At 33.0% G+C, this 14,111-nt stretch overlaps 3 protein-coding genes across 5 annotated transcripts in view; 1 reads left to right on the top strand and 2 right to left on the bottom strand.

Annotated features, from left to right (window-relative positions):
- Positions 1-408: 408 nt before the first annotated feature.
- Positions 409-5,893, bottom strand: LOC127067362 (sialin-like). Of its 2 annotated transcripts, none has more exons than XM_051002195.1 (9): positions 5,628-5,893; positions 3,285-3,490; positions 2,668-2,889; positions 2,489-2,573; positions 2,243-2,409; positions 2,031-2,180; positions 1,792-1,924; positions 1,230-1,483; positions 409-993 (listed from the first exon to the last, which is right to left on the bottom strand). In XM_051002195.1, the coding sequence occupies exons 1-9, from the start codon at positions 5,701-5,703 to the stop codon at positions 688-690; spliced, it is 1,599 nt and encodes a 532-aa protein (XP_050858152.1). In that variant the 5' UTR covers positions 5,704-5,893; the 3' UTR covers positions 409-687. The 2 variants fall into 2 exon arrangements, with proteins under 2 accessions (XP_050858152.1, XP_050858151.1); XM_051002194.1 differs by lacking the exon at positions 5,628-5,893 and adding an exon at positions 5,059-5,219.
- Positions 5,894-6,865: 972 nt separating this feature from the next.
- LOC127066822 (uncharacterized) overlaps positions 6,866-14,111 on the top strand; it is a 71,554-nt gene continuing 64,308 nt past the window's right edge. For both annotated transcript variants that reach the window (XM_051001014.1, XM_051001015.1), the window contains exon 1: positions 6,866-7,375. The gene's annotated coding sequence lies outside the window, so the exon portion shown is untranslated. The remainder of the gene's footprint in view (positions 7,376-14,111) is intronic.
- LOC127066855 (myb-like protein X) lies at positions 12,373-14,093 on the bottom strand. Its single transcript, XM_051001081.1, has one exon. The coding sequence runs from the start codon at positions 13,868-13,870 to the stop codon at positions 12,992-12,994; it is 879 nt and encodes a 292-aa protein (XP_050857038.1). The 5' UTR covers positions 13,871-14,093; the 3' UTR covers positions 12,373-12,991.

Raw genomic sequence — 14,111 nt, 5'->3', positions numbered from 1 at the left:
GAAAGGTTCTTATTATATCCTGTCGAAGTAGACATTCGACAGGATACTAAGACTTCCGGCATTCCGTATAATTCCGGTCCATTGACGTAGAACGTTCGAAAAAATGTTCACACAGTATCTGGGCACGATAACGAGGTGAATCTACTAGATGCAGTGGGGCGAAGGCGGGTCGACGGCGAATTACCTAATTAGGGCAAACCATTGCACTCAACATTTTTCTTTCTTGTGGAAAGTTGAAAAGAACACGTAGAAAAGGATTTGTTGTCTCACGGTATATTACGTCTAAATACGTATCTATTCATCGTTATGTATACCTAAAGATAGCGTGTGCATTTGACGATAAAAACGAAAGGATGCATTAATTAAGTGATAGAAAAAAAAAAGGAAAGAAAGAAAGAAAGAAAGAAAAAATTTTCGTCCATTTTAATAAACAATTAGATATATACAGAAATATACGAAATAGGAATAATTAACATTTGTGAGTCTGCTAATAAGATTTCATTAGGTGATAGTTGGTTAATTGCATGTACGTATGCATGTGTGTATGTATGTATGTATGTATGTATGTATGTATGTATGTATGTATGTATGTATATTTCTACGTATGTATGTACAGTTATTGATACGTGGTACCTATATGTATGAGAGTTATGTGAAAAATCAGGAGATACGATCTCGTGAGAATCTTCATGATAGTTGATTAATAGAAATCGCTGAGATTTTCGAATGAATCGAGGAACTGCGTGGTAAATTTTTAAGACTTTCGACGTCATCGTCATAAGAATAATGACTGAAGGGTTCGGTTTGTACGGCGACATCCTCGTAATCGAGTTCGAGAGGATCCTGTTCATAAATAACGTCGTGACTACGTGGACGTGCTACCGATGGTATCCATGGTTGTGGTACACCTTTACCTAACGCTAAAAATACAGCTGCAGTTGACAATAGAACGACCGATGCTACGCCAAAGACCAGTCGCCAAGATCCAGCGATCTAAAATTTAAAAAATTTTTTTTCTTCTTTTTCCGCAGTTAGCACGTAGCAATACGTATTTGTGCATAATTATATATATATATATATCTACAAATATATGCATATTTCGCGTGTTTTGCATTTGGTAATAAGAATGAAAAGATGCGTTAATTAAGTAATAGAAAAAATACTTATAATTAATATTTTTCTATCTATGAAAAATATTATCAAGTATCATGAATATCGATATTACTTACCGAACCATGAAGAGCTTGCGTGACGAAATAATTAGCAGCCAGTAAACCTGCTGCACCTAAAGTGGAACAAAGAGCACAAGCTGCTGCAGCACAAGCCGGCGATTCGGCTGGTGCAAGATCAGCTATGGCAGCAAGAGCACCGGCTGGTGCTGTACCGGACACCAAAAGTGCCGCAATACCTAACCAGGCTGCCCCTAATGCCTGACAACCCGCGTATCCTGCTACGAAGAGTAACGCTGCTGGTATGAAGTGAGCTACGAAAGAAAGTTAAATATGTCTGTATGAATCCCATAAAATCATTGTTGCAATATACCTAGACTTAGAGATTGATCGAAGATAACGATGAAGAAGAACTCAGCGAGGTAACGAAAGATAAAGAAATTCTACGAACGTTCTGAGCGGTGGCGTTTTAACGAGTCCCTGAAAAAGTCGAGACGAGCAAGAAAAGAAAAAATAAGAAAAAAAAATAACGAAAAGTACGCCACGTAAGTACACTTTGTTTTTATTCGTCTTTTAATACGATCAAAAAGATATATTGTTAAGCGGATGAATATTAAGGTACCTGTGTAGACGACCAATTTTCTGGCTGTAGTGGTTGATACGATTCTAGACTCGCGAACGTGATCTACCAATAGACCACAAGTTAACGCAGCCATGAAGTGTCCTATGTGAGGTAAAGTAGTCAATACGGAATCCTAGAAAAAAAGAAAAAAGAAAAAATGTTCGAATGTGTGTAAGAAAAAAAAAAACAAAAAAAAGAAAAGAAAAGAAAAAATATAAAAATCCATAAAGAAGACTCACGTTAGCCGTGGAGAATCCATATATGAGTTTCAAATATTTTGTCATTCCAAGGGCGAGTGTAGCATCGCCCCATTGATTGCCCATAGTCGCTACTGCTGATGCCCAAACTGGTACAGATCTTAATAATTTTCCCCAAGGGATGACAGCAGCCTAAAAATATTTTTAACAGTTTGTCAGGTTAAACATCGAATTGTTACGATTTATATTCTTACGTTAGTATCGTGCTGATAAGATTTCGGAGTATCCTTGACGAATCGACCAAAAGCGAAGTACCAACAAAGGGCTAGGAATACCAAACCGTAGCAAAGGGAATCACGTCCAAATGTTCTAACCACTGCTGTACCTATCCAACCGGTTAAACAGTATCCAACGCTGACAGCTTTGAAAGGAGATATTATTGATACGTTATATCGTAACTTGATCAAATGATTACGATCGGTTGTTATCCAATTAATTACCCGCGTAACAGCTAAAATACGAACTCCTATGGTTGCTCTTAAACCAGGTCATAGCTAGCATATGAGCAGCTGGCATAGTTGCACCCTGAATAGGAAGTAAGTAACGCAATTGATTGATTAGAAAAAAAAGAGAGAGAGAGAGAGAGAGAAAAGAAAGATTCACACGTGTAACAACTCACCGTACAAAGTCCTTGAAAAAGACGAAGTGCTACGTGCGACGGTCCTCTCCAAGCTGCTGGTACCAACAAAGACGCCAAACAGGCACTTAATACCGCTCGAGAAAATACCATCGATGGACCTGATCTACCCCAAACCAAACAACCTCCTAATATCGGTCCAGCTACTTGACCCCATAAAAAAGCTTCGCGCATTATCGACTCCGTTCTTTCTTCCGGTGGTAACTATAAATCGAGTATACAATTATTTTCTATTTCCTATGGGAATTTTTTTCTCCTTGGAAAGTTCGACATTATCATTCATTTTTTCATGTTCTAATAATATAGCGTGACGAAAAATAAATCGAACGTAAGAAATAAAAGTAAAGACGTATTATGAGAACGAAAATACGACGAAAGTCGTTGTTCTATCAGTAAAAAAAAAATATATATATATAATTTGAAAAAAAAAGAAAATAATTAACAATCAAGATATTGGATGATCGAGAAAACAAATTATGAATGTTGATACGATAACGATCGATGACATTTGACTGATAAAGAATTGCTTGAAATGATTTCAAGAGTATACCTTTCAATAAAATAATTTTTCATTAATTGACACGAATGAATTGGTTTACCTCTAATAGAATAACTTCAAAATCCTCCGTACGATTTCGACTACTGATATTGACCAGCATGTCACAATGCCAGGACGTGTCGATGATAGCATGGTTGTCCTCCTGTTTGGCCAATAATGCAACGGATGAGCTCACTTCGACTGCACCGCACAATGCAAATCCCATTGCTACCAGCGCAGCTACGATATGTCGTGCTCTGACAGCAGCTAAAACGAGATATAGGACTTCCTTCATTTCCGAACATTTCATCGTCCCTTCCATTTCTTTTATATTTATTTTTAATTTTATTTTTTATTTATTTTCTTTTTTTTTTTTGTTAATTCTATCTTGACTTTCTTTCGGGATCTTGTTTTGACTTCCTTTTTTTTTCTTTTTTTTAAATTTATTTCCCTTTTTTTTTTTTTAGTATTTCTTCATATTTTTTATTCTGTTTCTTTGTTTTTTTTTTATGGTATTGTTCTTTATTTATGTGTACCCTACTCACTCTTTTCTTTCTCTCGTGTTTTATTTATATCTTAATTTTTATTTCATTTTTTCTTTTCTTCAACATATTTTGACGATTGAAAAACAAGATATTTTCCCGTACTTTTGATCTTCTTTTTTACGTTTTTATGTTTTATTTGTACGTCCTATTCCCCCATCCTTTTTTTTTTTTTTTTTGATGTCTCGTTTATTTGTGTTGTTTCTATTGTTTGTTCGTTCTTTTTTTATTGATTTTTATCTATTCTGCCGTCTTGTTATCAATCGATTCTTTTTACTTTCTATCCTCTTTCTTCTCTGATTTTATTTTCTTTTTGTTTTTTATTTAAATTATACACACCAACACAGGCATATTCATCGAAGACAACGAATTTCGCGTGATACCTGTCGCACGAGTTTGACGCGCACAAGAAACGTTATTATTATTCTCACGTAGCTCGTTACGTACGCAAGTAGGTAACTAAGTTCCCACGTTATCGCGATTTCCAAACAAAATCTGTAGGGACTTGTTTGACTTTGATAAAACATGCGTCGCGCGTCTTTCAGTCGCGACTATGACTCTAGTAAGCGATTGATACGTAGTAAAAAGAAAAGGAAGAAGAACAAAAAAATATTTTTTTCCTTCTCACTGTACGATCGCACTTCGTTCTATAAATAATTTCATATAATCAGATATAATCAGAAAGAACGTTTAATAATGACACCAACTGTTACAATAACTGTTACATAAAGTGATATACTACGAATCACGTTAATTTTGCGATTCGGAGTACGACTGTCTCGATGATACCAAAGTATGTTTTTTAAGAATCTCTCTTTTCTTTATCTTAAGAAAACAAATCATGTATATGAGTGAGAAGAAGAAGAAGAAAAAGAAGAACGTGGAAGAAAATTGTTAATGTTTCTTATATATATATATATATATATATATATATATATATATATATATATATATTATTATATAGATTATATTATATATTATATATATTTTATATTATATATATATAAATATATATATTATATACATTATATATTTTATATATTTTACACTATTTTATATAATATATATATATGTATATAAATACATATATGTATACAAGCGTACAGAGAAAAATTTCAAATGTGAAAAATAAATGTGAGGAAACATTGAAAGATAAAGAAAAAGAGGAAGAGAGAGAGAGAGAGAGAGGGAAAGAAAGATAAATAGATAAATAAATATTGAGAAAAAGAGAGAGAGAGAGAAAGAAAGAAAGAAAGAAAGAAAGAAAGAAAGAAAGAAAGAAAAAGAACGAACCTCGAACCTCCTTAGCAGCATGTTTTATTTGGATACTTCCGCGTTTAACGAGCTGAACGCTACCTCTCTTTACGATGTCTGCCATCTCACAAAACTCTAAGTAACAGAGAGTATTGCATCGATCTCCCTCTTTCTTATCGCTCTACGTTCCGCTTTTTTTTTTTATCCGAAAGTCTGACACGATACAAATGAGAGATCATTTGAGAACATATTAATATATACATAGATATGAGCGACCTCGACTTTGATTCGGTAACTGTGATGTAACTACAAATAGAGGAACCTTTTCAAAGAGATAACGTTCGTACACATCAATCGTTCTATTTTTTTCTAATCTATTTTTACATTACTTCTTTATTTACATTACATCTCTCTATTTTTACATTACTTCTCTATTCTTTTTTTTTACTTTCTTTCCTTTTCTCCGTAAACGCAGAATAAAAAGATATAAATTGTTCGTACAAAAATCATATATATTTCATTTCGATTTAACTTGAGTGTTATTAGCTTTGTTTGTTTATTGGTTTGTTTGTTTATTTGGCTTATTGTCGAGCTAATAATTTACCTACCTTTCATTTCGAGAGCCGCGTGTCTCAGTTGAACGCTACCTCTTTTAAGACGTACGAGAGCTGCCATGATGATCATCGAATTAACAAACTCGTCGATAGATTTTTTCCCATCTTATAATTAATTATCTCGAAGCACATTTTTATTTCATTTACTGTTTCTTCTTCCTTGATACTTCTTCCTTCTTTTTAGAATATTACAAGAAAACAATCCGATCGGTCCGAGTTATCCAAAGTATACTGAGCTTTTTATTGCCAGTACCAGAGTGAATGAACGTTTCTGTTAACGAGACTTGATACAATAAGTACCCATGCTGGGTCAGCCTTGAAGCACCGTTTCACAGGACAGGCATCGTAATGTTCACGTACGTGCATTATACACTCGTATATTTCTAAACGTTGTATTAGATGGTACTTGGGACATGTTACTTTAATTCTATCTTTAGAGAATGATATATTTATTATATAATGTATAATATATGTGTATATATATATACATATACATGTATGTATACACTCGTAAAAATATAAAAACATAGAAGTCTTTTTTATTGCATATACATTCGTTTGATGGGCGCGTGTTTGTAATAAAAAAGCAAATGATTAAATAAATAAAAAGTATCAAGAATGAAGCCGGTAAAGTGTTTATTGTTGTCATTTCATGTATCAAAACATCGTCGAAACTATAATCGTCAATGAGTAAACATATCGAAGACGCGTGAGATATATATATCTTTGATCGATAAAGATCGATAATTATCTACAGAAGTAAAGTCGGTAAAATTATCATTACCTAACGATGTCGATAATCCCAGTCGATAACGCACTATCGATAAACGCAGTCGGTTATACACTGTCGATAAGTATCATCTTCAATACTTGAAGTAATTACCGACGGTACTTACCGACAATTTTCTGATCAATTATTACCGATAACGATATATCCTACATATTATTCGATATATTTATTCTACGACAATCATACGTATAACAACAGAACGTCGTGTTACCGAACACGCGAGATGGCAGCACTAAATCTCTCGTCACTATCCATTTATTTAATTATCTATTTTATTTTACAACACTTCTCATAAATCACGTTAGAAAAAGAAAGGATAATGAAGTGGTAACAAGTAAGGATTATAGTTTGGAAAGCTTTTTACGTGATCCAATAGATACCGCGAGTACTTGAATTCTTCAAGGAGTGGGGATGAACCACAAAGTTCGTAGGCTTCTCGAGAGTGCGTTGTGATTGGTCGGCTCGGCTGGTGCAGGTCAAGCGGCAGGATACACATCGGTTCGTCGTTTGTCATACGGTCGAAAGCGCAAGAACGATATCCCGCGTCTCGCGAATACAGAGAATCCTATCTCTATTTCTCTCTGACTCGAATAATAAGCGACAGTGTCACATTTTATCTGTAGTTGGTGTAATATATTAAATAGATTCGACGATTATCGAAAGAATTTACGGTGAACCGAGAAGTACGTTTCATCATTCGGATTACTACGTCCCGTGTCTCTTCGGCATTGCGGCGTGCTTATGTGCGTGTACGTGTGCGTGTATACGCGTGAGTTTACCTGTGTATATTAAGTATGTGTATGTGTTCTCTCAGGAGCGAGTTTATAAAGTTTACGAAGTGCAGGATTATGTGACGATCGGTTTTGACGAGTGGAAGACAACGCGATTGGTGGTAGAAGGGAAAGAGGACAGACAGTTGGGAATTTCTACGAGAGAACGAAATAATATCGAGGTAAGGCATTAATGTTATCTCTCATCGACGCATGTGTTTCTTTACCTTTGAGGTTAAGGTTGAAACGTTTCTTTTTGATACATATATGTATGAATCGTTCATCTTTTTTTATCTACTCGTGCAAGGGCCATCTTTGTTATATATATACATATATATGTGTGTGTGTGTGTGTCTTCCTCTTTCTTTCTCTTTCTCTCCCTGTAACAAGCATAGTGTCCTTTTCTTTCTAGGAACTCTTTTCCTGTATACCGGCGTCTCTCTCTCTCTCTCTCTCTCTCTCTCTCTCTCTCTCTCTTTCTCTCTTTTTCTCGTGTTCTCTTTCCTTAGTTCCTTCCTTCTCTTTCTCGCTTCTTCTTCCTCCTACCTTTTTGGAATGCGCACACGGGGGGTCCGGAGGTTCACGTGCAACAGGTCTCTCTCCCTAGCGAAAGTTTCAAGAGAGAGAGATGGAGAGAGACGTACTTACGTACATATATATCTGCCTATGGTTCTAACGGCCCTCTGCTACGATTCTTTGGACCATTCGAATCTTCTTCGTATATATTCTTATATGAAAATTCTTGTACATAACAAATGTATATATGTACACACATATATGTATATTTTTTATTTATTTTAATTATTTTAGTCAAGGACGAACTCTCACTTGGACTTTCATTTACGAGTGTACTACATACACACGTGTGTGTGCGCGTGCGTATGTGTGTGTTATATAGAAACATATAAAAAATGAATTATTAAATACTCACAATACACTATACTATAATAAAATAAAATAAGATGTATCGACGTCGTAAATCATCATTCTCATTTGCATCTTTAATACCATCTTCGAATGGATTACAAAGAAAGAAATTTAACATAAACCTTGGGGTTACAAATTCTTTCTTTTTCCTTCTTTTTTTAATTAATTAATTTATTTATTTATTTCTTCTCTTTTCTTTTGATTTTCCTTTCCTTTCCTTTCCTTTCCTTTCATTCCATTGAGTTAGACGAGAGTTATTCATTCCATCGAGATAGACTCTATAATTTCTGTAACATCTAAATCGTCGAGCCTTTCGTTCTTCCGGCAAGACGACTAAGACGACTAAAACGACTAAGACGACTAAGGACGACGAAGACGAAGGAGCAACAGGTATTCGAGAGACGAGTTTTCGAGCACGGCTCTCCTATAGTTGGAATCTGGAAACTGTTTGGCGCGCACGCCTCGTCGTCGGACCATTGTATTTCTCTCTCTCTCTCTCTTTCTCTCTCTCTCTCTCTCTCTATCTTCCTCTTTTTCTTTTTTTCTCTCTATTTATCTCTATCTCTGTTTCTCTTTCTTCCTCCGTACGTAGTATCTTCCTTTTCCTCGTTTCCTCCGGAAACGTAGGCGGTTAGAACGGGCGTATTCGTCTGAATTTATTTATTTATTTTAATTATTTTTTTTTCTCTTCTACTCTCTTTTTTTTCTCTCTTTTTTTTTTTATTTTTTTTCTTTTTTTATTTTTTCCTCTCGATTAAAGAGATCTGTGTGTTCGTGTGTGTGTGTGTGTTATCGGCGATATCTATTCTTTTAACGAAATCATATGATTTGATAAGAACGGAACGATCGTTTCTTTTTTTTTTCCTTTCTTTCTTTCTTTCTTTTTATTACTTTATGTTCTTCTTTGTTCGTTTTATTTATTTCTTTTTTTATCTTTATTTTTATTTATTTTCTTTTTTTTTTTTAAGAGTAAAAATGAAGGATCTCGAGAAACGAAAGAATTTGATAAGATGGAACATTGGTAATCTGTATTACCGATCGAGCGACGAATTCGTTTGGCTGATGAATAATTCGTTTGTACTCTTTTAATTTTTTCTTACGTTTTATATGTAAAAGAAAATATATATATATACATATATGCATATATAATTTTAATCATGTGGCTGTTTTCTTTTTTTTTTTTTTGGTTGCAACGTTCTTCACTCTGCGCATTTCTCGACGAAGTAAATTTTACGACGATGAAAAAGTGAAATAAAATTTGAGCTCTCGTAAGAGAAATAAAAAAGAAAAGAAAAAATGAATTTCGAAAGAGCATCAAAGATACCGACCGACTAACTAAGAGTATAAATAATTTGTAAACTTTTTCAACATAAATTTCCCCCGCCATTATTGCGAAGTATTATATCGTTTTATCATTTTTATTTTTTTGTTTGTTTTTTTTTTATACACATAAACACACACGCACTAATTAATGAACTGAGATTACAGTAGGATTTTACAGAAAACATTGTATATCAATTCGAGAATATGAATTTATTTTATTTCTTTAATTTTTTATTATTATATATATATATTTTTTTTCTTATAAAAAAAGAAATGAATCGAAATGCGAATCGTGAAAATTCACTTTTACTATTCTTCGATCGAATTAGCGAAACTTGGGAAATAGGACGCAAATAAATACAATACATATGTATGTATGTATCTGTGCACAGTATTATAATGTATCTATACGTATACCGTGCAACGTAGAAAAGAAAAAAAGAAAGGAGGAAGATTGAAGAAATAAATAAAAGAGAAGTCGTTCGAAATCGGAACGACAGCGGGAAGTCGTCGTTTGCTGGGAAAATTGACGGTCATCTTGAACTGAACGAGGCCATTGCCGGTACGCACTTTTCTCGATCGTTTATGTTAGTTAGAAAATCGTTTCTTGCGTCCTACCGCGTTCTTTCCATCTCGCATTTCTTTTTTCCATTTCCTCTTCCTCTTAACGAACGTAATATACGTAAGTTAGTGTGTTTCAAAGAATCTTTAATCTTCTGCAAAGAAACGAAAAGAAAATAATTAGTGTTTCTCTTCTGCGTCGCTGTTATTTATTTTTTCTTTTCTTTTTTATCTTCTCTCTCTCTCCCTCTCTCTCTCTCTCTCTTTTTCTTTTGTGTAATTTATTATTTATTTGCCGGATCTGGTAGACGATCGCCAAAGAATTTCTTTTTTTTTTTTTTTATTATTTTTTTTTTATAATTAGATAACGTCAGAATAGAAAAAGAAAGAGAAAAATATATCCGTTTATCGTGATAATAAACGATTCATGTAGAAGTTATTAAAAAACCAAAAAGTAAGACAAAATGACATAAAAAGAAAGAGAAAACGATAAATGGATGAAGGGTTATAAACAATTATACAAAATAAATAAATAAAAATCATTCGATCGATCAATAAATAAATAAATAAATGAATAAATGAATAAATAAAAGATACAGAAAAAAGGATAATCGTAAAATTATCTATTTCAAAAATACGTATTATATATAAATACATAATAATATGTACTTACGTAAGTACATACTTCTAATACTTGAATCTGTGTGAGAAGACGGAAGGTCTCTCCTGCATTTCCTGCGTACCTGTCGCATATCTTCATTGACCGTGAGTACTTGTAAAACGATACACGTGTATATATATATATGTATATATATACACACACACACGCATAATCACCCATTCCACCTCTATACTCTTGCATAATATTGTCGTCGGTAATGGTAATGCGATAACGAGTGTCTCTCTCTCTGTCTCTCTTTTTATTTCTTTTTTTTTGTCTGTTTTATTTTTTTTTCTTTGTTTTTATAATCGAAGGTTAGCGTTTGTACAAATTGTATTCAACATATATGTAATATATATGTATATACTTATATTCCTTTTGCCATAGAGACGTGTCTTCTCTGTCTCTCCTTCGTATAGACAGAAATAACAATTTCCCGTTCGAACTATATCGTTCTTAGTATTCCTCGTACGATTACGAGCGTCATCGTTTCTGAATGCAACCGATATCTTCTTTTGGTCATACGTACTTATTTACTTACACACATACATACATAAATACATATATATCTCGTATATACACATACATATATTTTATATAGACAGATAGATAGATAGATATATACATACATACGTATGTATGTATATACGTACAATAAGTATGTACATCCATATGTATGTAAAAAAATCAAACGGGTTCGTCGTAACGTTTACGGTTACAAATTCGAACCTTTTTACATTCTAATAATAAGTATACCGTTTATTGGTATTATACAAATTTCAGGATTTGTTCTTTAAAGAATTTAAGTAAGAATTGTTTTTTAAAGATATGAAGTATAATTAATGTGATATATTTCTGTTATAATTTTTAGATTAGAGTTGTAGGCTCAGTAGAATTATATTTATGTTTTTAATATGAAAATATTCATATATACATAGAGAAATATATATTTCGTACAGTTATAATATTATGTAAAAAAAAATATATATATATTTAATATAATTAAATATTAATATACAAATATTTCCCTTGCAAGAATATTCTATCTGATAAAAACATACTCTCGTAGAAAATATTTTTAATATTAAATATATGTATGTAAATTAAATCGTATATTAGAAGAAAAACCAATTTAGTGTTTTATTTTTTTTTCTTTTCTTTTTTTTTTTTTTTTTTATTGAAGATAAAGAATAAAAATTTTATCGCAACGATGTTATGGGGAGAACCGTGTCACTCGGTTAAGGTGGTCAAGGAAATTTCGTATTAAAAAAAAAAAGGAGAAGAGAAACGATTTGTTTAATGGCCGACGGATGAGGTTACCAACAGAAGGAGATACAAAGAGAGAGAGAGAGAGAGAGAGAGAAAATGAAAAAATAAAACTGCAACGATCATGGAGGACGGCAAACGAGCTTCAAGGACGTAGGATTAGTCTTCTTAGGCAGACCCATCTGTTTACACCTTATTGCATTTCATTTGCATTTAAACGTACGTTTCGCGTATCCGCTTTGTAAATCAGTTATTTCAGTATAGTCATCGAAGTAACCATATTTTAGACGCGAGGAAACGTCTTACTATTAGTGGAACAAAAATTGTTCCTATATCATCTTATTTTTCTTTTTTTTTTTTTTCTATTTTTTTTTCTTTTCTTTATTTTATCCTTTTGACTGCTTCTATCACTATCTTTATCTCTCTCACTCTTTCTATACATGCACTTACAGGTCTTTTTATTTTTATTATTATAATTTACATAATTACGTGACAAACATATTACAATTTTTCTTTTTCTTTTCTCTTGCCTATATTTATTTTTTTCCAATCGAATAACGTAACTAATCCACTTAGCCTAGTAAAATAGGAGATAAAAATATAAATAGACGAATTAATCGTCGTAAATACGTAGATTTGCGATATAATGAATAATTTGTAACACATTTAAAAAGTTATAAATATCGTAAAGAAGTTTACGTAATAACACTTAAATTTACAATTCGTTATTATACTGAACGGAATAAATTAAAGCGATCTTTTTGTGTAATATAGGCTTGACAATTGTACGAATTCGATGTAGCATAATCTTTTTCTCATATTTTAAAAACGACGCGTTCGATAGGTTCAAAACTTAAAGAAAATTATTATAATATGAACTTTTTTTCTTTTCATTATTATGTACGTATATATATATATGTATATATATATTGTTTTTATTATTGATAATATTCGATATATAATAAATATTATTATAAAGTGGATATAATAAATAAATACATTTTTTTTTTAATTTCATAACACATAAACATCCGATTAAAATTCCATCGGGATTATATGTTTAGGGCCACTTGGTGGTCTCCCCACAAGAAAGTTCGTCTTCCAAGGTCAAAGGGCAGTATTCGTCAGGCGTAATTCTCTCCAAACGACCGATGTCGAGTTTCGGTTTGAATGGGAGATCTGAGATCAGTATACCCTTTTCTTCATCCTCCATTTTCTGCTTCTCCTCATCGTCCTCGAATTCCCAAAAATCTTCGTCGCGTCCGATCGTACCTCGTCTATTTTTGACGCTTAGAAAATCTTCTTCGTTAAGGGTGATCGTTTTCACTCGTTTCTTCTTTTCCTTTTTCGTTTTTTCTTCTTCCCTCTTCCTTTTTTCTCTCTCTCTCTCCCTCTCCTTCTCTTTTTCTTTCTCTCTTTGCTTCTTTTTCTTCTCTATATCTTCTTCAAATTCCTTACTCGAAGAAAATTCTTTTTTCTTCGGCCCCTTCTCTTCATCCGCCATTTTCTCAACACTTTTTATCGTTTGATGATGATCGTCATCGTCGACGTTATACAAATCCTTTTCCGTTGAAATTTTCTCTAACATTTCTTTTTCAACGGATTCGTTCGGTCGATCAACTTCCGAAATTTTCTCCGAGATATCGCAAGGTTTCAATAACTTATCGGTATCTACTTTATCGACCGGACAGCTCTCGGCTTTCTCGAGTTCGTCGATTTTCTTTAATGGAACTTTCCTGTCGGTATGTACGGCCTCGTTCTTACCAACCTCATTGACATCCTTCATATAAGTCTTCATATGTGGATTTTTTCGATATTCCTCGTGCAGGTAACTAGTAAATTGATCTCTAAAATAACCGTCGATCATATTCCAAACGCTGATGCTGTACCAAGCGAGAATGCCGATGAGAAATGCACCGCGAAAGAAAGCAGCCAACATGGTGATCGCTGTATTTTTTTTTTTTTTGCTTATCTTAATCAACCAAAAAGAACAAGAAAAAAAAACGAAGAATCTTTTTTCGTTTCGATACCTCGAGAGTATATATATATATATATATATTCTTTTTTTCTTCTCCACGTACTTCCTCCTTTGAAAAAAATGCGCTGTCTCAAAAGAGTCTTTAGAAATATTGAATATAACTCTCTCTCTCTCTCTTTATTTCTCAATAATCTTCTTCTTC

This window comes from Vespula vulgaris, chromosome 10 (genome assembly GCF_905475345.1).
Source record: "Vespula vulgaris chromosome 10, iyVesVulg1.1, whole genome shotgun sequence".
Taxonomy (NCBI): domain Eukaryota; kingdom Metazoa; phylum Arthropoda; class Insecta; order Hymenoptera; family Vespidae; genus Vespula; species Vespula vulgaris.
Note: the sequence above shows the minus strand (reverse complement) of the source record. Positions and strands in the feature narration are given on the sequence as shown.